This window comes from Zophobas morio, unplaced genomic scaffold (genome assembly GCF_036711695.1).
Source record: "Zophobas morio isolate AGI-343-1 ecotype UQ-CSIRO unplaced genomic scaffold, CSIRO_AGI_Zmor_V1 ptg000017l, whole genome shotgun sequence".
NCBI lineage: Eukaryota > Metazoa > Arthropoda > Insecta > Coleoptera > Tenebrionidae > Zophobas > Zophobas morio.
In genome coordinates, this window is record NW_026972122.1 from 15,401,900 (window position 1) to 15,428,408 (window position 26,509).

Here is a 26,509-nt window from a genome sequence, read left to right on the forward strand (position 1 = left end):
CTAGATTATCCAGCGCTTTTTTTGAAGAGCTGTTACCACAGCAACCAGTTTATCAACATTTAAAAATGACAAATTAATTGTGACAAGTAACAGTTTTTGTATCGTCTGTTTATCGTTCTTGCATCGAAACGTCTTCTGAAAAATTAAAAGACTGAAAATGGCTAGAGAACAATGTGAGTTTATCTATAAATATATTTCGTTGAATGGTTGAAACTAATTAATTTTAGGTATGTTAGAGGCTTCTGATGACCTAGACATAAGTCATTACTGTGCAGATGACAGCGAAAAATACTTTGCCCAAGTCATTGGTTGTATCGAAGATATTTTGTTGGATGATAGCTTCTTAAAATTGCATAAAAGTTTTATGGAAAATCATTGGAAAGAATTTGAAGATACTGAAGAAAATAAGCTCATTTACACTGACATATTTAGAAAATACATTGAAACTATTGAAAAGTATATTGAAACACAATTAAAGAAGGCGATTCCCCACTTTAACATGTTGGAATTTGAATATGAATTAAGGTAAAAATTACTATTTACAAATAATTCATATTATAATAGTGTATTATAAGCAATTACGCTAGCCATTATTCACAAAGATGACGTTTGCGAAATGAGCTATAGGCGAGCGAAGCAAATCGTCTGAGTGAATAATGGTCATAATTGCGAATATAATACTATACTTTTTTTTACACCCAAATAGAGAAAAATCACGTAAAACTTTAAAATGGAAATCTATTATTTGTCTATAAATAAAGCACAAAACCATAATAAATAAACAAATGCCATGAGAACACCACCTCTCGCTAATTGTTAGATTAGAATAACCACAGGAGATTTGAAAAATGATTCGTTGTTATACCGGGTGTCCCATGTAACACTTTCGGGCCCAGTAAGTTTGCAGTTTTTGAGTGAAATTTTCAATTGAATTTGTTCAAAAATGCTAAAATTGGAGGACCGCTAAGTTCCACAAATCAGTGTGTTGAAAATTTGTGTACCTACATACATACATATATAGTTAAATAGGTATATCATAAACGAAAATGTAAAATGAAATGACTTGAAACTCAAAAAAGTTGTACTTTTTATGTAAAAAATTAATCTAAGAACTTTTTAAATATTTTTATTTTACATTAGGAAAAAACATACGTAAAATTTAGCGTTGCCCCAAAATACTTTTTACCATTTTGCTGGTTTAAACACTACAATTTGACTCTGAGCATTACATTTTTTATCTCCCATCAGTATAGTGGCTCAGAAATTTTTAACCATTTTTTAATTTTCAGGAAAAGACAAAATGAACTCAACGGCGAAATTTTTGAAATATTATCAACATTTACAGATTTCATGTCTTTCAAAGAGAAATTTCTTGATTATAAGGCTGTATGTTCACTCCTGTGAGCTATATGTGTAACTAAAACGTATCTGTTTTAGATGAAAGAAGGCAGAACGGCTGATTTTTCCAAGGACCTTTTTGTAAAGAAGTACAGTTTCGAAAATCTCTAGCTTTATTTAAAAAGTATGACCATAAAAAAACTAATGCATTAAAATTTCCATTTGAACTAATTTACTATTCGTATCGCCCGGCATTCTGTAAGGCAACAATCCAGTAAAGTTTATTAGAATTTTAGCTTGTTCCCTAAGATGTGATAATTGCTGTAAGAAAAAATAAAAAATGTAACACTATCCTCGTTATTTTACTCCAGTTTACCTTCTCCATACTGTTGTCTTGGTATCGGCTTGGAATATACTCATTTTCTTTGATTTTCTGATAGTCGGCGAACAACATATTCATAGTTGCTAACAAAACGTCAGGAATTACCTTGCACACATCAACATTTAACTTTTTAAATGCTTTAACTCTTTCCTCAACTTCATGTGCTTGGCGTGGGATGATTTGAAGATCAGTTAATGTCTACGATTGCGTGAAACGTTAGGACTAACATTTTTTAGCAAAACAAATGTATACCTTTAAAGCCAAAGAAAACTGTTTAGAATGGTACTGATCAAAAAATATCGCCAACTGTTTCAACTTTATGTATGAAGTCACAATATTTGATGATGCCTTGTAACCTTCTCTTGCATATCGATCACTTAAAATATTCGCTTTCTCTTGTAACCTCTCCTTCAAAGAACTGGGTTGAGGAGGTAAATGCACCACTTGTGATAATAAGGTGCAGAATAAATTTAAAACTTCTTCTTGATTCTAAAACAACTCAATAAATAATCACAACTTCCTGAGGTGATGTACTTACATTTGCTATATCATACACATCTATAGCCTCTTCAAACAGACCCTTTTTCACCAAATTATCACCAATCATTTGAGCAATCTCGTCAGCACTAATCTCTGCATTAGTGAACTGATCTATTAAACCCTTAGTCCTCAGACCGTTGGGTTGAATAACCCCTAAAATTTTATTGTATTCTTTTGTTTCAATAGCTAAATCACAAGCACAAATCTTAAATAAGTTTACTCCATTCTCATCGCAGAAATTACGTAAAATATAGAAATAGTGTAAAGCTTCATTAGGGCAGGTTATTTCAAACTTTCGAACGTAAATCATTATTAACCGGGCAAGATTCAATCTTCGCGCTGGTTTTACATCCACTGGATCAACTGATACTAAAACATCAGAAAATAAAAAAAATTAAAAATAACATCAGGGGCTTCATACTAAGAGGTGAGGTGCTATCACGTGACCCGGCTAGCAAATATAATTCATTTAAAGCTATAGCCATATGAACTGCGTGGACTTTGTATCTCTCAATTCTGGGAAGAAATTCGATGGCTGCTTCAAACTGACCAGTAAGGGCTAGAACTTGGAAATAAAGATGCGGTTGGTTCATTGCGTCGTAGTGAGTTTCGCCATATTCTTCCAAAATCATTCTCTGCGTATTTAAAAAAAGAGACATTAATTTACATATATTTGTACAATAATTAGCCTGCAAACTTTTTAATGTAATAAAATGTAGATCCTTAAATGCTTTGTTACAAATTAATTAAACATTAGTTTTAACTGAAAGTAGGTACGCAACAAATAATAGGTTTTTGATTTTTCGTAAAGTGTAGTGGTATGTTTGCAAACAATATACAACTGACAATGAGAAGTAGATAGTCCATGGAATTCTTCATTTTAAACTAAATTAAAATAAATAAATGCTTTATTTTTATTACAGATCCACCGCTGGTTGAATTATTTTGGTAACTATTAGAATTCTCTGGAAGTTTCACTTCGCCTAAGTAAAATAACAGTTTAATTGTAGATAGACGCGAGCGCACAAAAATTGGCTTAAATAATATAGTTCCACAAAAGCGAAAAAAGATGTCAATTTTCAACGTTTAACGGCGTCTGCAATAAAGATTAAGTCAACTTTCCAGTCTAAATTTGTGTCTTGGGTAGTATTCGAGATAAGTTGCAGTGTGGGTGGAGTTTTAATAGAAAAACAATCAATGCTTATAAAACACGTGTAAACCAATATCGAGGAAAGAGAATTGGAAACAAACAAGCTATTAATTAAAGATTGTTCCAAACATGTTTGTTTTACAAAATATGTTGGTCTTACAAAATAAATTATTTACATTAAAATACCAACTTATCTATCATTCTTACAGTAATGTGTTGTGGTTGCATTCTTGGCATTTTTCGGAGTTTATGTATACAATTGTATGAGCTTTTTACACACTACTTAAGGCGCTGTACAACAATGTTATGAATAAGTTCCAATTATTATTAGTTTTTCTAATATCTATGGGAAATATTTTTCTTACTTTTTTGTGATTTTATACGTTCAAGTTAATATCCTGGATAATATATGTATACAAATGAATTGTTTAAGAAATAAACATGTATTAAACACTAAAACATTATTTGAAGGGAACATGCTACGTGTTAAAGAATGCTGTCGGGTGTTGCTCATAATGGTGCTCTATAATTTACGGCTTTTATCGCTATTCGATAACCGATGTTCAATAAAAAACACCTTGCTTGACGTCAGGGCATTCCTCCTAGACTCCGAATTATTTGAGAGTAGCATGGATGACTCATCATCGCCTGCGTGACCTTCATTACCAGTGGCGTCGGTGTTTTGTATGTGGGGAGGGATTATTTGAAGTTAATATTCGGCAATTTTTTAAATAATTATTACCTCGCAAAAAGTTTTCTTAATATATGAGCTCTGAAAAGGCCAGATTTGTTGATGAAACATTAAAATCACACACTACCAATAATCCAAACACAGCAAATGACACCAACAACAAACGAACGCCACTGGCACAGCTACCCCACTCTCTTCTGCGGACTGTAACGTCGTCGATGAGGACACGCTATTCTCAAATAATTTGGACTTTTAACTACAATTTAATCTTAAGTTATTGAAATGAATTTTAGTTATTTTCATAAAAATGCTGGTTTATTGAAATTTACGCAGCACTGTTATTAATATTAATGTTTTTAAGTCATAACTGACTACGCAGAAAGGCAACAAGCGTCGTTTCCAATTACCAGAGACTTTTCAATTACTTATACAGGTATTTATGATTATAAGCTTGACCACTGTCACTAGGGTTGAAGCGTTGAGAATCAAATTATACTTAAGGCGAGTCCCTACCTTTTTTACTTGCGAGGTGCTCATTACATTTTCAGAATGTAGTATCTCCGTTATTAACACACTTATTGCTATGAAATTTTAAATAGATAACACATTGGCAGTTTTTTTAAAAACAACTTACTATCTTTATTCATTTTAAAGATTTGGTAATCACGTATTTTTAAAATTCAATGTCTGAATTATTTATGGAAATTTCGAAAAGCAGTTTTCACCACTGTTTTCAGCTTACAAAGATCTATACATTATGTGGAAAACGTTGTCGATATATTTTATTAAAAATGAGACATAGTAAAAGCAGCTTCTTCAACATAAGCTTCTTTTTAGAGTATATTATTTCCGACAAAAAAAAATCGCCAATGTTACCCGGGTAATTTATAGAGTTGTGTAAGGCGAAAACAGTAGTGAAAACTGCGTTATGAAATTTCGTGATGAAAAATTTCACCAAAATGGTAAAAAGAAAACGACGATAAAAATGATAAAAAAAAAACTCTGCGTTACATAGCGAAAGGTGTGGACAAGTTATATTATATTTAAAATTATGTAACAGGTTTATTAATAACGGAGATATTACGTTCTGAGTAAATTCTCCATGCTTTCTACGGATAAGTACTCAGTGTACCAATCAGAAAAAAACATCGTTAGCATGCATAATATTGTCCCGTGAATGTCTTGCGGTTGTATGGACGTGAAAAAATGTCAATAAAAAAGAAGCAAAAAAGCAACGACAAAAAGAGGACAAAAATGAGTATAGAAAAACGGGACAAAAAAAAAAGAAAACATATAAAATCAGTTAATAACCACAAAAATATATGTATATAAAACTCTAGGTTGTCAAACGCATCCTTGTTGGTTAGGAAGGTGAAACGAAACGTTTCGATTGGTCCTCAACGGTTTCTTAGTTTTCTGGTGGGAACGCGTAAATTAAAATCCGGATTGTTAAGTATAATCTCGTAATTTCTAGATTCCTAAGCATAATTTCATAATTGGTTGGAAACAACCTTTATATTTATACTTGCTACTGGGGGAGTAACATAATTTGTAATCTGATCATTCTTGGAAAATATTTATTATTATTATTATTGTTTACCTTCTTACAGACAAATAAATGTACGTTTAGGAAAAAGACATAATGTCATGAAAAACTAGTACAGATTAAATATGAAATTCGAGAGTTCAAAAGTTCTAAGATTTTTATTTTTTGCCACTTTATTGTACTTTGAACATATTACATACACGGAGGAGAATGTTTGGATATATTAATTCTAGACGAGGCCACATAGAAGGTGTATGGCTCCTACTACCAGGTGACTATTAATGATTGTTGTCAATTTTGACACGAGCACGCCTAGCAAACGTGTTGATTTATAAAATTGCCAAAATTTCTTGCTGATATCTAGTAGCAGTTAAGTTACTTTGAAAAGGATTACTTTAAAGAAGCCATTTTTAATCATATGATTATTATTGTCATGAGTACCTTTGTAATAATTTTTTGAGGATGAAGAGGTCTCAACATAAATATGAAGATTTTCGGTGCTCCATATTCTGATATTTTGAGAATTAATGTAGCCACTCAAATACAACCAGGTTTCGTCTATAAATGAAGTTTTTTCCAACAGCCGATCATCAAATGTTTTCAAAAACTACTGAAAACAGTCCACTCTACGTGGAAAATCGGCTTCATGTAATTCTTGCAAACAAAGATAAGGTAACAATGCTAAATCTTTTCGCAATATTGTTCAGCAAATTCCATACGATAATTACATTTACTGTCCTAAGTGTTGTATGAATATTGTAGGGGTTTGTTCCAGTATCTGTCTAACATTTCCAATATTTTCTGCAGCTCTCTTATCTTCGACCTGCCACTTTCCTCCTTTCTTTGTGGAATCGAGGTTTTTCGGAATTTTGTCACACATTGTTCTAATAAAGTTGCAAAAATGAGATAGTCGACGATGTTGTTGGGAAACTTTTTCCCGAATTCATCTCAGGTGGCTTGAATCGAGTACTCCCCCACATACTGTTTACCTTCTGTTTATTTCTAAAATACGACTCAATTATAAACGCTTTCTGCTCCAATGAAAATGCCATTTTTGAGTGAAACGCAAATAGGTAAATCAAATTCTGAAAAGAACTATTTTTAATGTAAAAATTATGGGCCGTCTGCTTTTCTTTTATTAAGTCATTCATTTTGTAAAATTTTCGTTAAAATGACAGACAAAATACGACAAAAGCATCTATCAAACAAAGAGAAAACATCTGACGAACGTCTCTAAACATTGTTACGTTGCACGGGTATTTAAAATCGGCGTGGGTAAAACTCAACAATTTATTTCCCAGTTATACTAATTTACACGACGAACTATACGGAGATTATGTACAGAATAATTCCGACTCGACTGGAATGGATTTGATTAGAGTCATTCTCTCATTTACTGGTCTCGACTCGTTGACTGAGATTCTCTCGTTCGCGAAGGTGGCCTCTATTTAACCCGATATGGTGTAAACTCTGGATGGTTCGCGAACACCCATAAGAGTCGTACCGGGGTGGAGTATAGGTTTATTTCGTAACAATATTAATTAAAGGAAAGTGATTCGGACCAATAATATTTCCAGGATACAACAACAAGCAAGAAAATGAAAAAAGTAGGTTTAAATGGAGCTTTTCATGTGACGGTTGCTCATGTCACAGCGACATTGATAAATTGACGTAAAATTTAAATCAAAGTTAAACATCACTTTATAAAGGTTTTAGTTTTTATCTTTTTGTTAAAAAAAAAAAAACAATCTTTGGTGTAGCTTTACATAGACGCAGAGGTTAAACGTATCATTTCAGAGAAACATACGATTTAAATTCCAATATTTCCCATTAATAAATATAGTGGTCAGTAAAACAAAAATTGGACCTAGTATATACTCAGTAAGAGGCAAATTTTATTTTACAGTTGTTTAACTAATAAATATTTCAACACTTCAATGATATTTTCGTGGCTGTTATCAAACAGATTGCTGGCTTTAGACTTAAAAATGTTGTTTTTTTGCTTAATTAATGGTTTATTTTTATTTGATAAACCGGATAAAAGATAAACAACAGAAAAAAATGCATATTTTTACCTGTAATCTTCAACTGACTAAACATTCCCAGAATTTTAAAAACAAGTAGAAAATTACGTGCTATGTAGTATAATAAACTTTTCAATTGTGAATCACATACAAACTAAAAACGAAATGTTGTTACTTGATCTTTTTTGATTTGATTCATTTGACACAGAAAAATGTCTATAACGTTTCAGCAATAAATAATAACTGTACAGGAACCCAACTATGAAATTGCTTTTGAAATTGCAATCTGTGTAGAGAGTACATCATAATGGAAAATAAAGAAAAGCGCTACTGAAGAAAAAAATACAGAACTTTTGCAATAGTAGTAAGATGACAATACTCGAAGCGGTCTAATATCATTTTCCAGAAATCGTCATAAATTTAATATAAGTGTGTTGCAAAGATTTTGATAGAAACTTCAATAAGAAGTGAATAAGAAAAGTTTTTTTCAAAACCTGTTAAAAATTAATCTCCACGCATTTAAATTAAAATCTGATACAATAATTAACTTGCGCACAGATTGGAAATCATTTTGTACATGAACGATATATTGGCGATTGTGTACAAATTTTAGGACCTTGTTTAGTTGTTTGCATTTAGTTGTTGTTGTAGTTTGCATTGGCTTATGTTACCCCATCCCACGGCTGAAGTTAATTCGGTTCATTTAATTATTGTTATGACTTCATGTAAAAATCTTTTTCATTAATGTAATTTATTAATTATTATTAAAAACGGTGCAGGCTCATTATTATATATGGCATTAATGTGTTAAAAAATAAGTACTCACCTGTAAGTCGGCATATTTAATATGATCATCTTTTTCGTAATCCGCTCGAACTAAGCTCAGTTTCAACCAAAGATAATCATCAGCGGTTCGAACAACTTCAGAGTGTTCATCAACAACGTCACAGCAACCAAGCACTGCGCAGACTATGCGTTTAAAAGGGTCAGTTTCATTGCGAACATGTCTACGATAATTGTATCTAATGTTATCTTCAAGTTTGCAAATTTCAGGACTATCTGGATGATTAAGTTTTGCCTCCAAAATCGCAATAATGTCTTGAAATTCCTTATCGTTTTTCTTTTTAAGGCAATAAATCGCTGCAGCTAAATCGCCACTTCTTAGACAGTAGTAAACCATTGGCCACAACGGTCTTCCATCAATTTTGTCATCTTTGAGGCCTGAATATTCACCCTGAAGACGAACACCAACATAACTACGAACTAGCGGGTATGTTCCTGGAACTCCTCCGAGCATGGCGGTTGATAAATTTTCGTTAATTATATTACTCATGTAAGTTTTGTAGCTAAAGAAGAAAAGTTTGCGGTTTATGTTTTTTACTATGATAGTCATTTACCGATCTTCCAAATATTTTTTGCCTTGTTTCACAAGAGCGTTTATAACGGCTGCTGAATTTCGTGTTTTGATCTGATCCTCAGACTGAGGGAACGGTGGAAGTTGTGTCATGTATTTTATGATATCCCACATATCCTTAACTTTCTAAAAACAGCAAACAATAAAAAAAAGGACAAGTGCGTTTTTTCGTGTGCATGAAGTGAAGTGTGAAAGTTTACAATAGGTAAGTATCAAGCACAAAATTACATGATTTATGTACTTTGTGCAGCATATGAAGAAAACATTACTTTTTTAGCCTAGGTTATTTTTTAAATATTTTTGTACTAAAAAATCGTGTGAACGCTCACAATCTCGGTGGAAAATTATATTAATCCTTAATTGTAATGTAAAAAATTGTTCATTGTAGTTTTTATGAGCATAAAAAAAACACTACCATTCAGTAACAAAAATAAAAAGCACTTTTTATTATTTCACATCAAACTTCTTCTACATTCAGTAATGCTAAAATATTCTTCATTGAAAACACGTACACATTTATTAATATTTTAGCAGATTATATTTATCAATATAAAAGAATGTAGGACTTAGGTGAAACATCCTGTGTACACTTGTTAATTTTTTGTAGCCAACAAAGTCAAAACTATACATAAGTATAAAAGTTTCCACAATACTTACAGCATCTCTTAGTTCATTTGCAACATTGATAAAACTACTAATCAGATTTGGCTTCTGCATGCTTCGGCCAACTGCTTGATTATACTCAATGATTTTGGCTGCATACAATGTTTCCGCAACACCCAAATTGGGTGCAATAGAAATAGGCCTTTCCATAAAAACATTTGAATGTTTACCAGCTTCAATAAGCGCTCCTGAAGGTCCAATCATTGAATTTAAAATTTTTCGTTTTTCTTGTTTCCATTCACTAGCCTGATGTTCCCATGAACAATCAGAAATAGTTTTCATACACTAAAAAATCAAAATTACAAATGCACTTCACCTCACAACATGATGACATACTTTGTTAAAGCCTGTTTCAAACACACTTAGAATGCAATTTTGAATTTCGTTTTCTAAAATTCCAACGGCATTAACATCCTCCACAGGTTCGATTGATTCAAATGTACGTTTTGTACTAATTGACTCTAGTTTTTGTATAATTTTTGGAAGGTCGACTCCTTTTGAACCTAGCAATAAATTTCTAAAAAAATACATGTTGTTGTGAAAAAACGGTGCATAACCACATACGCTTGAATATCCTTTGAACCAGTTTGAGCTATTTTTGTGTATAAATCATTTGAAGCTTCTAATACTTGACGAATGGATCGATCAACTTTCGGGAGCTCTTTTGTCCCTTCTATATCAACGGTGATCTTCTCCGCTTCTTGGAGTAAATCAGCAAAGTCACCCATTTTTGGTCAGCCCAAATAACTAAAATCACATAATAAAAGAATAAAATTGGGGTTAGGATCCGACAAACCGCATACTTTTTTATTGTAATTTATTAAAAAAAATAAAACAATAATGTAACTTACCTCAATGCCTTATCTTATAACACTTAACACAATTACTTCATTAACCTATTTACAACAAAATAACATTTATTAGAAAAACCGCCAACGGACCACCACCACCAAAGCGTTTAAAAAGTGACACCATAGAATACCCTCTCTATAGAACACGATCTCTAATGCTTTTATGTTGGTCACAATGTCAGCATCTACTGGCTGGGTCGGGAACTAAACCTGGCGCTAAATTTGAAAGCGAATTTTTAAGGTGAATTTTTTATAATTGAAGGGAAAAATATGGTTTGTGTATTTTATATGTTAGTTTCAAAACGTGTAAATACGTTTTGAAGCTGACATATAAAAAACACAAACAGTGTAAAAAAAAGTAGATAAAATATTTGACACAGTATATTTAAAACTTAACATTCAGTTGTAAATGTAAATACAATAATAACAATAAATAAATAAATACATTGATAATATCCTAAAAATATCTTAAGAGAAAATTAGAAAAGTAAGCAAAAGTCAAACAAAATAGTGTAAAATAAAATAACATTTTAGATATTAAATGTTCAAAATTGATAACCAAATATGTTTCCCAGTACTTTGTTATGGTATGAACAAAACAAAGCTGATGAATAACCTGCAAAATCCAAAATTATACAAACGTTCTACTTTCTTTCTGTAAAACGTAAATATAACTGTTGCATTTCTGTTTCCAATGGAATTGATTTGTTAGGCTCTTCCTTACCAAATACTACATTGCTGACTTTTTTCATAGATCTAAAGATAGACTCTTTTAAAAATAAATGAAAAAGTTGAGTTTTTAGTTTTTCGATATGCAAAACACTCCCGAAAATCAAAATCAATCGCTGTTGACCCTTTCATAACCGTTTTATAAAAAAATGGGCAGTGTTTACGCCAGGCATAGAATTTTTACAAAAAGCAAAAACAACAGGTTGCTTCTACCTTCCGAAAATTCCTCTGAGTACGCAAATATGGTCTGCAATTTTTTCCGTCCTTGTTGAACCGTCATCTTCAAAAACCACAACTGTCATCACAAGGCAAGTGGTCCAGATGAGGCTGAATGAACATCTCATCAAAGATGAGAGTACATGCTTAGCGTTAATTTTGCGACTTACTTGCTTTCTGAGAACTTCGAATATAGGTTTGATGATACCCGGTTCTATTGGAACTTTATTTAGGGTTGCCCTCAAAGTGTTAATAGATAGCAACATAAACATTCTTGGCAGAAGTTTATACGATTTTGAACCATACTTCCAAATGGCAATGGCATCTGCTTTCACCTCAAATGTAAAAGCCAATCCTTTCACGATACCAACCAAACGTTGATTTCCTAGAAACTTCTTAGCGGAGCGAAAGGCGTTCTTGTGATTGCCACATCAATGTGGTTTGCTTGGAGTGATGCTGTAGTAAGTTCACTATCAGCTGTGAATAAAAATATCTTAATATTTGTTTTGTAGTGACTTTCAATTTGTTTTTACCGTGGAAAGGCAAAATAGCTGGTACTGCAAATCTATGCGGCTTTTGCGTTCCTGGTATGTAGTCTTTGTCTGGTCGAAAATGATGGAAGCCAGTGTACCCTCTGCTATAAATTTGGTTGTTGTTTAAAACCACCAGTTTTTGGTTATTCGCGGGTTTATTATTTGCGCCATAAACCGATTTGGATGTGGAACCCAAAGATCGGCTTAACTCTCGTCGTATATCCGTAACATGTTGTTGTCTTGCATTTTTGTTCTACAAAAATTGGGTATAATAATCTAGTCAAGGTAAAGTTATATACTTACATTTGGCAATTACACTCTACAATGTACAATGTAAACACATAAATTAAGTAAACTTTGAGAAGCACTATCCCACTATGAAATCACGCATAAATCACGCGAATACAACACAGGAAATGTGTCAAATGATAAACACTGCCGTTGCTAGGAGATCTAAACGAATTCTCAAAAATTTTGAAAATCACAGCTTTTACAGATTTCTTTTCATTACGACTCCTGGCGGGCGGGTCGGAAAACTTCGCAAAGAAAGGATAAGGTGAAGGCTATCTCATTTCAAGACCCCTGAGTGACACCAGAGACCAGGGAGGGAGTGACACAAGACATTGATTAAATACATATAGATAGACCCATGCTATTGTTTGGAGCGAACAGGCCAACGGCCGGCGAACAAGAGATGGCGCACCAACAGTCGGCCGTCAAACGCCGGCGAAAAGCTTGGACACCAATCGCGCGCGTAGATAACCCAAATCACAGCAACAATACATTTAATAAAGCTACCACTCGACAGAGGGCGACGAAAACAATGTGTAAAAATCTCTTAGTAACCATTTATATAATTTGCAACGTTGCCAGATGAGCCTAGCACAACTTTGCCGTTATTTCTAGTCGATTAGATTTTATTTCGTTTAAAAGTTTCTGGTGAATAAATGGAATTATTATAATGAATAAACAATACAAACAAATTATTACTTGTTATTTTAAATACTTGTTAGTGTTGATGAAAACATAAATGGTAATTAAAGTTATTCTAACGGTCCGGTAGCTCAAATTTTACAGTACGAGTGATATGTTTCAGGACGAGTAGGTAGCCGAGTCTTTAATTTCGAAACGAGTACTGCGAAAAGAGTTACCGGACGTATGTTGTTATGTATTTTATTTCATACTGTCAACATACTTTTTTATTCGATAAAATTATTATTATTTTGAGAAAAAATCCAAATCGAGTCACTTTTTCTGACATCGTTAGCAACCGCTCTTTGGTAAATGTTTTAATTTGTTTATTCGTGCAAATCAGCATCATATGTTTAAACACATAGTACTTATAACACTTTACAGGACTTATTGTTTTGTATAATCCGACTCGATGGACGAATGTTTTGTGCAATCCGTCTCGAAGGACCAATGTTTGTGCAACTCGGCTCGTCCTACCAGTATTTTTTGTAATCTGGTTGATACGACAAAGTGATACCGAATTGTACTTTGATATTGCTCCAATGACTTTTGTTTTATTGCGTGCGAGATAATAGACAGCGTTCGGTTTCGATGTTTAATACAGGACGGTTACAGAAATACTAAATTTACATTTGTATTTACAATAACAGGTAAAGCAAAAGAGACCCAAAAGGGTCAGTGGCCGCTTCCGGAAATGGAACACTTGTCCTTTTTGGCTCAATTTTATCGGACTTGTCCGTTTTTTTGATTTTACCGGAATCGTTCGATCCAGTAAAACGTCAAACTTGACATAGTATAAAGTAAAATAAATAAATTTTATTCAATTTTGACATGTAAACAAACGTTTATTTTGCCGTCAGTAGGCCACTAAAGCTTTGGTTTATCCGGTAGCACCATAAAATTTTTAAACCGCTAGCGAAATAAAATTTTTATTTTGCTGTTTTAAAACCATGGTTACCATTTCTGTAATTTCTCCAATGTCTTGCTGCTCTTTCCATCTAAGGAACTTTTGATACACTTTCTGATTTGCTCTTTTTTGGGAGCAAGTTTTGCCGTTGGAATCTTGCATGATTTTGCAATTTTTCGATAATTTTAGTTTGTTTAAAATAAACAAACACCGTCGCCAGAGTCACATACTACACACACACACCTGATATTGTAACCTAAATTCTACGCATATAAAACTTTTATTTGGTCGCTGTCAATTCTGACGTTTCTCGAATGTGAACTTTGAATCACCAATTTTTTCACAATTTGGGACTTGGGGTTGTCAAAATTGAATAAAAGTTTGTTTTACACTCGCGGTTAAAATGAATGTGTAACTCGTGGTCTTAAGGCGCTCGCGGCATACGCCGCTCTCGCCTTAAACTGGCCGCTCATTAAACATTCACTTTAACCGCTTATATAATAAATAACTATTATGATGTAAATACAATTAAGTATATCGATAATTCACTACTGAAAATTTATTGAAATATAATTTGTGTTAAAAAAAGATTTTTGTGGTTCTATGGTTTATTAACATAATTTACTTATTTGAAATTAAATATTTTTAATACATAGCACAAGTTCTTGATATTCTTTATTTTTATTCCAAGTAATAATTGTGTTTCCTTTAGTTTTAATCAAGAAAATTTTTCGGTTATTATCTAACATACTTTTGTACATTAAGAAACTCCATTCCACGTCACAGGACGTTACAGGACAATATTTAAATAAATAAAGAAGTCGTTTTATGTGTTTTAAAATTCACTCTGATTTCCGGACTTTACACTTTTTGGTGTTTCACTTCGGCACAAGAACTAGTCGTATCTCAAAGAAAACAAACAGTGGAATATAGCGTATTGTACCAATATTTCATAGTAAAAATGTCTAAATTTTTTTATGAAGAGACAGACTGTTCTAGGAAACTTTACTAAATCTTTTTATTTACGAGCTTTTGAAAGACCGCCGGTCTCACTGATACTTCTTACTTGGCTCCTACGAATGAAGCGAAAAATGCACAGATTGAAAATATAGTAAATGGGGTAGTATGTATGCGTGATATGTCGTTAGACATTAAGTATTTTGCAAATAAAATTTATTTCATTGAAAACAGAAACAATAAAAAACATATCTGTACAAGTTTGGAATCGATATGGCCAGTTGTTTAGAATATGCAAATATGCTTTTGTTCGTATTTACAATTATTACGAAACAGGTTATCAAATAATCTATTTTCACATGGCGAGACTTTCAAGCGGCCGAAGAATTAAAAACCATAAATTTTCATTGAAGAAACAAACTCTTCCAAGAAAATTACCAAATCTTTTAGTTCCATTGATACCTACCTACCGAAAACGTTGCCAGATGAGCCTAACACAAATTTGCGGATATTTCTCGTCAACCAGATATTATTTCATTTAGAAGTTTCTGGTAAATAAATGGGATTATTGTAATGAACACATAAAACAAATAAATTGTGATTATTATTTGTTGTTTTAATCCATTAGACGCTTATAGGCTTATAAGCATACTTTTCTTGAAAAATCGGTATTAAATTCAGTGAAACATCTTTGTGCCTTAATTCCTATTGGTAAACTGGGATTTTGAATAGAGGTCGCAGGAAAATTTTGTATGGTTTTATGGTTTATTTACATAATTTTCTTATTTACAATGAATGTTTTTGATATATAATACAAGTTCTTGATATTATTTATTTTAATTACATTTAATAAACCATAAAACCACAAAAATCTTTTTTTAACACAAATTATATTTCAATAAATTTTCAGTAGCGAATTATCGATACACTTAATTGTATTTACATCATAAAATTTATTTATTTTACTTCATACTATGTCAAGTTTGACGTTTTACTGGATCGAACTATTCCGGTAAAATCAAAAAAACGGACAAGTCCGATAAAATTGAGCCAAAAACACGGAGGTAGAAGAGACACTCTTCTACCTCCGTGGCCAAAAAGGACAAGTTTTCCATTTCCGGAAGCGGCCACTGACCCTTTTGGGTCTCTTTTGCTTTACCTGTTATTGTAAATACAAATGTAAATTTAGTACTTCTGTAACCGTCCTGTATTAAACATCGAAACCGAACGCTGTCTATTATCTCGCACGCAAGAAAACAAAGGTCCTTGGAGCAATATCAAAGTGCAATTCGGTATCACATTGTCGTATCAACCAGATTACAAAAAATACTGGTAGGACGAGCCGAGTTGCACAAACATTGGTCCTTCGAGACGGATTGCACAAAACATTCGTCCATCGAGTCGGATTATACAAAACAATAAGTCCTGTAAAGTGTTATAAGTACTATGTGTTTAAACATATGATGCTGATTTGCACGAATAAACAAATTAAAACATTTACCAAAGAGCGGTTGCTAACGATGTCAGAAAAAGTGACTCGATTTGGATTTTTTCTCAAAATAATAATAATTTTATCGAATAAAAAAGTATGTTGACAGTATGAAATAAAATACATAACAACATACGTCCGGTAACTCTTTTCGCAGTACTCGTTTCGAAATTAAAGACTCGGCTACCTACTCGTCCTGAAACATATCACTCGTACTGTAAAATTTGAGCTACCGGACCGGACCGTATTTAGAATAACTTTAATTACCATTTATGTTTTCATCAACACTAACAAGTATTTAAAATAACAAGTAATAATTTGTTTGTATTGTTTATTCATTATAATAATTCCATTTATTCACCAGAAACTTTTAAACGAAATAAAATCTAATCGACTAGAAATAACGGCAAAGTTGTGCTAGGCTCATCTGGCAACGTTGCAAATTGTATAAATGGTTACTAAGAGATTTTTACACATTGTTTTCGTCGCCCTCTGTTGAGTGGTAGCTTTATTAAATGTATTGTTGCTGTGATTTGGGTTATCTACGCGCGCGATTGGTGTCCAAGCTTTTCGCCGGCGTTTGACGGCCGACTGTTGGTGCGCCATCTCTTGTTCGCCGGCCGTTGGCCTGTTCGCTCCAAACAATAGCATGGGTCTATCTATATGTATTTAATCAATGCACAAGACAAGATATTTCAAGGGTACGCATTATGCAACCCAAAATACGTGTTCTTTTTTTAGTTCACATCGTACAAGACGTTTTTTAGTTTTCCTTTGCAGTTTTTTGGATTTTTCGAAATTCAAAATGTCGGTTTTAACTCAATCGATATGCAGTGAACGTAATACTATCTCTATTCTAAAAACTATTTTATTAAAAGCCGACTAATATTGCAATATTCTATTGGCACGATGGCTTCAGAATCAGAGATGTATATATAACCCCTGTAAGATGGTTTGCCGTGCTGAAAAGCACTTTCAGAGCTATTCTAGTTTTATCGATAATTGTCAAGATAGGTAAGGTAATGCGTGGGTGAAGCTTCACCTGGCGATTTTTCCAGTTGCGGGTTCGTCTCTACTATTAATAACATGTACTGTTGCAGCAGTCGTCGCGAAATCGAATATCTCGATTGTAAAAAAGATCTGTATAATGTGAACTTTAATATTTTATCGATTTTCTTTCTAAACAACCTTTATAAATAGCAATATAAACTTAAATTGTGTTATTAAGTTATTTAACGATGGTGCGCACCTGTTACGGGATAAAATGGGGTTGTAAACCTTTTACCAAGAATCATCGGGCGGAAATTCAGTGCAAGAAAGTTGCCAAAAGAGGGTGCACTTCTGCGGATTTTTCAGGATTAGGTAAAAGGAAAATGAAAAATTATATGTAATAACGTGAACGTTGTAGGTACTTTATAACATAACATGTTGAGTGTGTATACAGTAGCGCTCAAAAAATTGAACACCCCATCATATTTTTTCAATATTATAAGATTGCGACAAACCATGATCAAATCGGTATGTGGGTTATGTCCCATAGTTGAAATCAAAATGAAACATTGTAATATTACAACTACAAAACATTTTTTGCAGTTAATCATGCTCAAAACAAATCGGGCGTCCAGAATTTTTTGGACGCTACTGTAGGTATGTATATAATTTTGTTAATTTAATTATGAACTGTGTAAAATTATTTTTCATAATTTCTTCACATTTTAAAGTTCAGATAATAGTTTTTGTAAAAATAAAGCAGTACCGATATCTCGTATGCATAACAAAGAAAATGTGTTAGTGTGATTCCATATTTATAAATGATACTGATACAGAACACATTCCAGAAAATTTTACGTTAATAAAGCTCCAAAAAATCATTCAACTGAAACGTAGTTGTTTTATTATGTCGCGTGCAAAGCGAGCGCCTTTTTAACATAACATACATTTACCAGGTGATTCAGTTTCATTATCGTACTCATTTGTCTCTGGAACTACTCATAACTTTGAGTAGTTGTAGCTTACCAAATTAAATGATTTAAAAATCTGTTTTTACTTTGAATCAACGAACAATCAGTCGATTAACAAGTTCTTTCTTAAGAAACTGCATACTAATTTTTGTTTCAAATAGAATGGTTTATATTTTTTACGTAGTTTAATGACGTAAATAACGTCATTAAAGAAAACAAAAATCAAAAGATGGAAATGGAGTCTGTGGTAACATTTTACCTTCAAAAATAATGAGATTAAATAATATTTATTAAACTTAATTAATTAAATGTTAAAAGAATGATCATCAGTCCAGTATAAAACATAAACGTGCCCCATTTATAATTCGTTGAATACCTACTTACACTGAAAAAATATCTTGATTTAAATGTTGGTCTTTTGATTCGATTTTTCAAATCTTATATACTAATAAAAGGAGCATTTTTTTTTAAATAAGACCACAATACCAAGTCAAGTCGTATAAGATTAAAAAATCTCGCAGGGTACGAAATACAGACTATTTAAATTTGTATTATCTAGACTCTAGAGCGATGGGTCGGAAATTGTAGTCAAAATATTTGGTGGCCTGCAAAATCTCCGAATCATAGCTCACTTAACTTCTTTTTGTGATTTTATTTACAAGAAATGTTTATTTTAGCTCTTATAAAGGCGTGAAATTTGAAAAACCTAATTAGACAAGAAATCTAACCTTGATATATAACTATTATTTTCAGAGTGAGAATCAAATGGAGGTTTTTTTGAACTGTGATCGTTAAAGATTTACATAAGACTGTGGTTCTCATGGTTTAATCAGGGCTGCGCCTAGAGTTTTGGCCGCCCTTTTTTTAAGAAAATAGACAAAACTATAATTTTTGTGTGTATAGTATATTATATTTGTAAAGAAAAAAGGTACAAGTATAGACGTGTTTATTAACATATCTTACATACAGACGAGTACCTACCTACTTACAAAAAATATTGATTTAAAATAAATGATAAAAATTGCATTTTGCGAACTTTGCTTTCTGCAAAACTGGCTATTAAATCATGTAAATCCAAACTATCTAAAATATTATTTTCTGTGGATATTATGGCTAAATCAGAAAGTCTTGTTTGTGACATAGTAGATCGAAGATAATTTTTAATAAGTTTCAATTTTGAAAATGATCTTTCACCAGAGGCAACTGAAACCGGAAAAGTAAGTAAAATTTTGATTGCAATAAAAATATTAGGAAACGTCGAAACAAGTTTATTTACTAAAATATATTCTAAGATAAAAATGCGGCTCTTTTTTAGTTGCTGTTTTGGTTTCTAAATGTCATTTAAAACATTTTATTTCTTCATCTTTAATTCCAAATCTTTACAAATTTTTAATAAGTCATCATTTACTATTTCCCAAAATTGAAACAAAAACCCAAACAAGTCATCATAATTTTGAAGACCTTCAAATCTGTATTTAAGAGATGACACTGTCTGACCCAAAATTGTAAAATAGAAATTCACGTTAAAATTAATCGGATCTGCTAAAGATTCATCTTCATCCTTATATTCAAACTGCTTCTTTTTTTTCTTGCTCGTACCAAATGAATTGCTGGGAAATTTGGTTCATTAGCATCAGTAAGAACATGGTTGAAATCTTGATTTGCTTTTTCATGATTTGCTTGAGTTTTTAAGGAATTGCTCATGAACTTATGTTACCATTGACACGCCGGTCATTATAAGTCGAGTGTCGTGGTTCTTTCTAACGGTGTGATTCAGTTGGAGATAAATTATTAATCATTTTAATTTTATTATTTTTTTACTTTTTGAAATTGATCGTTTTAAAAATTTGGCCGCCCTAAAAATTCGGCCGCCCTTGTGCGGTGCACACTTGACACCCCGCTTAGCGCGGCCCTGGGTTTAATATATTGTTAATGTTATTGAAAACATTGGATTCTCTCATTTTTCATTGTAAAACAACAAAGAACATTTGAAAACAAAAGTGATGGTCGATGCCGAAAAAATATCTAGTAATAGTTGTTGTCTGCAATAAGATAAGCGTGGATCTTGAAATCATTTAAATTGTACTGTATCATTCGGTACACAGTATACCCAAAAGGTATCGAAGAAAAATTTTCGTAAAACTCAAACCATTTCCAAATGTTAACTTTCATATTTAAGTTCTAAACATTGACTTTTTACATTCCGAGCCTAAGCTAAGGAAATATTATAACGGCGACTTTCATATTTTCTTGACGTTAGGGTCCGAAAAAACAGGTCTGCCATTTCCATTTGTCTGTTTACCCTCTGGTATCTGTCCGCCGTCTGTGTTGATTTTTATTGACAGATAATCTTCGATTCTTGTTAAATTTGATATGAGGAATATCGTGTAGCGTGCAAAACGCTAACGCTAATCATCCTCATGAACAATTTGATGACGTCCCCTGATTTTTTTTAGTAAACGCCATTTAAAATTTATAAAATAACAAACTCCTATACTTGTGGTGGTTTATTAATCCACCTTGATTTTTTACTCTAAGCATCCATATTTTCGCAAAAAAATCCAAGTTGCATTAACACATTTTAGATCAATGTAATAGAGGTATCATGTTAAAAACAATTTCATATAGCTTTTAATACGACTTTATCAACACTTTTTCAGTCGGTACCTGCATAGTTTGAAGTTATGCGACTGCGTTTAATTTGCATAAGCAACATAAGGGGTTCATTTTATTTTTTAGGAGTGTACCAAATATTATTTACTTTTTACTTAATTACTACAAGCGTAAGCTAGGGAAGTATTGTAATCGAGTCTATTGGACGACTAGATACTTTCATGTTTTCTCGATGTTTCATGAGCTCTAGAGTACGAAGAAATAGGTCTCCTGTTTCTGTCTGTCTGTCTATCTGTCTGTCGTCTGTCCGGATTTTTATTAAACAGATAACCTCGAAAATTTTCGCACCGATTGTTGTCAAATTTTATATGTATATTAGAAATATCGTGTAGATGGGTAAAACGCTAACCAAAACTTGGATAATCATCCCGACTAACAGTAGGATGACGTCATCAGTAAAGAGCGGATTTCTATCGGGCTACGTCACGATTATAGGTTAAGACGCTTGCATCGCTAGCAATCAGTAGCGGGTGATAATCAGTGAATTTAATCGTCACTTATCCCATAAATATATACAATTAACGAAAACTTAATTAGTAAAACGCCTAAGCGAATGAGAACAGGAATTCACAGCAGAGTGCAATGAAGTATGGATAAAAATGACATCAGAGTGGATAAAATTACATTCTACCATCACAAAAATTATCTGTAAAAGAGAAAAATAATTGTACCTAAGTATAAACTAAACATTTTTATCTCAAAATGAAACCTGGTTAAATTAAGAATTGACCTTATTTCATTATTAAGTTTTAGTACTCAACAAAGGACATCTAATGAGGCAAGACCAAAAATAAAATGCGTCGGTGGCAGTATGCGGATAAAAAAAGGAAAGAGGGTTGAAAAATTACGTCAAACGTGTTTCAGCTCGGAACCGGCATAGCCAGCACAACCAAGTTTATGCGTATACTCGTATATATCCCGACAGGGTGCGGCTTCCAATTTGATAAATTAAAATTAAAATGATTAATTTAATAAAAACAACTAACGCTGTTGTAAAAAATCAGCATATCATATGATAAACAGGGTAAAAAATATTGATTCCGAAATTAATTCGATTTTTGTTTATACGCGGAAGTTCCAGGTATTACTGGATCAAAGAATATGATCATCAAATTTGCAGAAAATTAAAAAAATTAAAATCAGTATGCAAAGGTGGTGACGAGAGTTGTAGTTACTAGTTGCAATATAAACAAAAGTTTGGTAATTCGAACGTTTCTGACAGCCACTTCTTCGCAATTTGCCAATCCAATTACACGCAGATGAAAATGATTCTTCGGAAAATTATAATTCCATAAAATCCTTGTCTTTCATCGACTTGATTTTCTAGACCAGTTCGACCTCAGTTTAAGGAGGAAATAATGAAATTTATGAAAATGAAAAGGATTAATCACATGAGAAATCTTAATCCGTTGATCGATTGATTACAAAAATACATTATTATGAAAAACATAAAGATAAGCTGAAGTGGCATTCAATATCACTGATGGAAAAATATAGTTATAATTTTATCAGGACGGACTTGTTTTCACTGCCTTTCCTTGGTTAAGTGGTATTAAATTATTTAAACTGATTATGAATTATGAATTAATTTTAATAAAATTACAATTTTTTTTCGATAAATAAAAAAAAGATCCGTAAAATCATTTATATTTCTGCATGACGACCAATAAAAATAGTATTTCAGCGATAATTTTGCACAAATTATCAGTTTTGACATTTAGTTGAAAATAATAAATAATAAGACTAATTTTAAATTTTTATTTAGAAAATGTAGATTAGTAGATTTCATTTTCGGTACAATTATTACATGTATATTTAAAGAAAATTTGCTTTCTAACTCTCTGTCTTGTCTCTTTGTCTTTTACATACGAAGACGATCACCTTTGAATTTTTTCTACTACACTGAAGAATTTTTGCGATAGTGTTCCATACAATTTTGATTACGCTTTCCTTATATTCTGTACCATCACATCATCTCATATTGACGGCGAAATCTTTTAATGTCCGAGCGAGTGTCGATGCAGTTGTATTTATTTCAAAAATATATCCTCTTATCACACAAAAATGTCCAAATTGCTTCTATGTAAGTACATCTTTCTGATTTTTTTGTGTAAACTGGAGACAACCTATTTTTTTCCATGCCGATTTTACTCGAACAGCTTTCGCCAAACCGGCCGGAATGCATTTTTACTTTTCACTGTTTACGTTATGCAAAATTTTGCATAGATGCAGATTCGGAAAATAAATTATTTTTCATCATTTTTGCGTAAATTGCGTTAATCTTTTAATTGTACTGGAAAAGAACGATAAATATACTTTTTTTTCAGGAAATAGTCTGTAAAATAATCGCTCGTGCAAATCCAATTGTCTCCTAATTTTCTCGAGTGCGCGAATTGTCGACAATTTGACATACATTCCGGATATTAAGTACTATTGGTAAATTGTACTGCGTTTACCGATGAACAATAATTTTCACTATACCTAATAAAAATTATTTTGCAAACAAACATATATTTAAATAATATAATAAGAAGAGGCAATAACAAGTTTTAATGAGCAACGTAATTTTTTACGGCGTTTTAAACATACATATAATATTAGTTAGTTGAGAATAATTAATGGGGAACATATAGTCTTCAGAAATCAGCACCTTCAATTCAGAAATTAATCTAAAGCTTTATTCACACATATTATGCATCACACATTTAAACATATATTTTTCATTCCGACACTGATTTACAAATTCTTTCGCCTCGTGGGAATCATTACGTACTTTATTGAATTATGTACTTTAAATAGCTTCAATTCTATAGTTAGAATTTTGTTTAAAATGGGTTAAAGTAGTTATAATATACAGTATATGCAGAGAATATGAAACAAATTGTATGATAATATTAGGAATAAATATTACTTATTAGTAAATTGAAATGAATAACATAAACGGTTGTGCATACTAAATCTTAGAGCAAATGTGGTTTGTCCTGTTTCCATTACCACAATATGTTTTATGTATATACATATTTTAGATGAAAACCTAATTTTAATGTATCACAAAAACAAGAGTAATAAGTACCTACCTGGGTACAGGCTCAAATACTACGTGTCAGTTGTAGGTATATCGTCGACTACACAAAAAATTTTTGGAAAAAAATTCATAGTATAGATGTCGATGACTATTTTTTCTGTCTGCCTGTCTGTCAGCTGTTCAGATTACTGGTATTACTTATCTATATTTGTTTATAAAAGTTCGCAAAATCATTTTTTTTTATTTTTCAAAAAAGCTGGATTTGTTGGGCTTGTACTTCAAGGGTGAGGGAACTCCTGTCGAAATAACCTTCGACCAAAATTTTTTTCAGTTACTTATACAGTTTATTTTAATGATTAAATCAAGAATGGCTCGCCCGATTTTCCCAACAATTTAAATATACGGTACTATTATTAGTAGCATTACATTGGATCTATTCAAACTATTCAAACTGACACAGTTTCTTGTTAAAATTTTGATGATGTAATCATTTTGTTATGGAAAAACTCACTTGAAACATACGCATATCATGCTTTTTTACCTGTATTTTAACAGTCCACACCTTTTTAACTTATAGGAGTTATCAAAAAATAAAATAAAATTCGCAAAATTAAATTTCATAATTTTTTGAACGGAAATTCTGTTTAAATAATTTTAGGCCAATATTTTTTTTGCGCGGTAACAGTAATCTGTACTGCAACGGTCATATACCATTTAAACCAGGAGACACTATTGTTATAAATATTAAGGCATTTGCGTATTATAGGTCATATTTACCGTACTGTCGGTTTAGCCACATTTCAGTGTAACAGTTTAGGACAGGCGTGTCGATTAGTAGATATCCTTGCTGATTGTATTTAATATAAACAACAACTCATTATTGGGGTTCTTTATACTTCCCGTGGGTCAGCTAAGGAATTATTGTAATAGGGTCCACCAGCTAATGGCTGTTTTTATATTTTCAGTACTGTTCATGACCCCTAGATTACGAAAAACTAGGTCTTCGGCTTCCGTATGTCTGCCATCTATCTGGCGTCTGCCCTCTGTCTGTCTGACTGTCTGTCTGGCTGACTGTCTGCGTCGATTTTTATTTATTATCTAATCTTCGAAACAGCAGGACCGATTACTATGAAATTTTATATGTGTGTTCGCAATATCGTGTAGATGGTAAGGTTATCGAAAATATGGTAGATCGTTAATCAACATTTATCCGTTTATTTCCTCCCAAAAATCATCTCAAAATTTTGCGGAATATATTGTATGTAAAGTTTACGACAGGCAGCAATCTTTCAGGGAAAATTGGAAATAACTTGTATTCTGTGAAAACTACTAAAAATTAAATAAACAAATTGATCTAAAGTTATTTAGACAGAACTTCCCTTGCACCTGAAGTACAGGTGAAGAAGCACGGATTCTTTGAAAAACCATAAATTAAATTTAGCGAATTTTATTTTTTTATGATAACCCGTATAAGTTAAAATAAACATATGTATGGACTGTTAAAGCACAGGTAAAGAAGCATGTTTTGCGCATGTTTCAAGTGAATGTTCTCGTAACAAAATTTTGTGATGACGTCCTCAACATTTTAGCAAGGACACATATCAATTTGAATATACTATACTATACTAATAATAACAGTACTGTATACTCAAATTTTCAGGAAAATGGAGTGAGCGTTTTTGATTTGATCAATAAAATAAGTTTCCTCATTCATTAATTTTTGAGTCACCGGTGTAAGTAATTGTAAAAAATATGAATACATTGGTAAATATCACAAGTATAAATTCATAATACTTTGTATATCTTAGATATGGTTTATTAGGCAAAATTTTGAGATAACGTAATCAATTTTTTTGGGAGGGAATAAACGGATAAATTTTAATTAAGGATTTACCATGTAACCCTAAAAAGTTTACAAGGTTTCAGATATCGTTTTTGTAGTTGCAAAGTTAAATTGCAAAATGTTATACAATTTTGAATTTTTTTTCTAAAACTTTGGACGTCTAGGGCAAAAACTCAATAAGATTTACTATTGTAAATATTAGAGATGACGTCATCCTGTTGCTGGTGGGGATGAATAACCACATTTTGGTTAGCGTTTTACCATCTGCACGATATTCCTAACATATATGTAAAATTTGACAAAAATCAGTCTCATAATTTTGGAAATTAACTGTGTAATAAAAATTGACAGATGACAAATAGACGGAAATGCGCAACCTATTTTTTCGTACTCTGCAGGTCATGCAACGTCGAGAAAACATAAAAGGAGCGAGTCGCCCGATGGATTCGATTACATTACTTCTTTAGCTTACGTTTGGGAAGTAAAAAGCGCTTTAAAAATCTAAGAGTGAATTAATTAAAAATTTTAATTCACTAGCGAGTAAAACTTTTTTGTCAGGATTGCTAAGGGTTTAATAATAATATATTATTCAATGAGCGGGGAAC

General features: G+C 32.1%; 3 protein-coding genes across 3 annotated transcripts in view; 2 read left to right on the top strand and 1 right to left on the bottom strand.

The window, feature by feature from the left end:
- Positions 1 to 30: 30 nt before the first annotated feature.
- LOC135129843 (ADP-ribosylation factor-like protein 2-binding protein) lies at positions 31 to 1,689 on the top strand. The gene is made up of 4 exons (XM_064057110.1): positions 31 to 173; positions 228 to 525; positions 1,290 to 1,386; positions 1,438 to 1,689. The coding sequence occupies exons 1-4, from the start codon at positions 158 to 160 to the stop codon at positions 1,507 to 1,509; spliced, it is 483 nt and encodes a 160-aa protein (XP_063913180.1). The 5' UTR covers positions 31 to 157; the 3' UTR covers positions 1,510 to 1,689.
- On the bottom strand, positions 1,494 to 10,720 carry LOC135129841 (nuclear pore complex protein Nup93-1-like). Its single transcript, XM_064057108.1, has 11 exons — positions 10,600 to 10,720; positions 10,313 to 10,495; positions 10,085 to 10,265; positions 9,743 to 10,033; positions 9,069 to 9,211; positions 8,498 to 9,017; positions 2,682 to 2,895; positions 2,259 to 2,629; positions 1,973 to 2,209; positions 1,715 to 1,918; positions 1,494 to 1,659 (listed from the first exon to the last, which is right to left on the bottom strand). The coding sequence occupies exons 2-11, from the start codon at positions 10,474 to 10,476 to the stop codon at positions 1,540 to 1,542; spliced, it is 2,445 nt and encodes an 814-aa protein (XP_063913178.1). The 5' UTR covers positions 10,477 to 10,495; positions 10,600 to 10,720; the 3' UTR covers positions 1,494 to 1,539.
- Positions 10,721 to 17,624: 6,904 nt separating this feature from the next.
- Positions 17,625 to 26,509, top strand: part of Vari (varicose) — a 59,438-nt gene continuing 50,553 nt past the window's right edge. Inside the window, exon 1 of the mRNA XM_064057456.1 lies at positions 17,625 to 17,764. Coding sequence (XP_063913526.1) covers positions 17,641 to 17,764 — 124 coding nt within the window. The 5' untranslated portion in view covers positions 17,625 to 17,640. The remainder of the gene's footprint in view (positions 17,765 to 26,509) is intronic.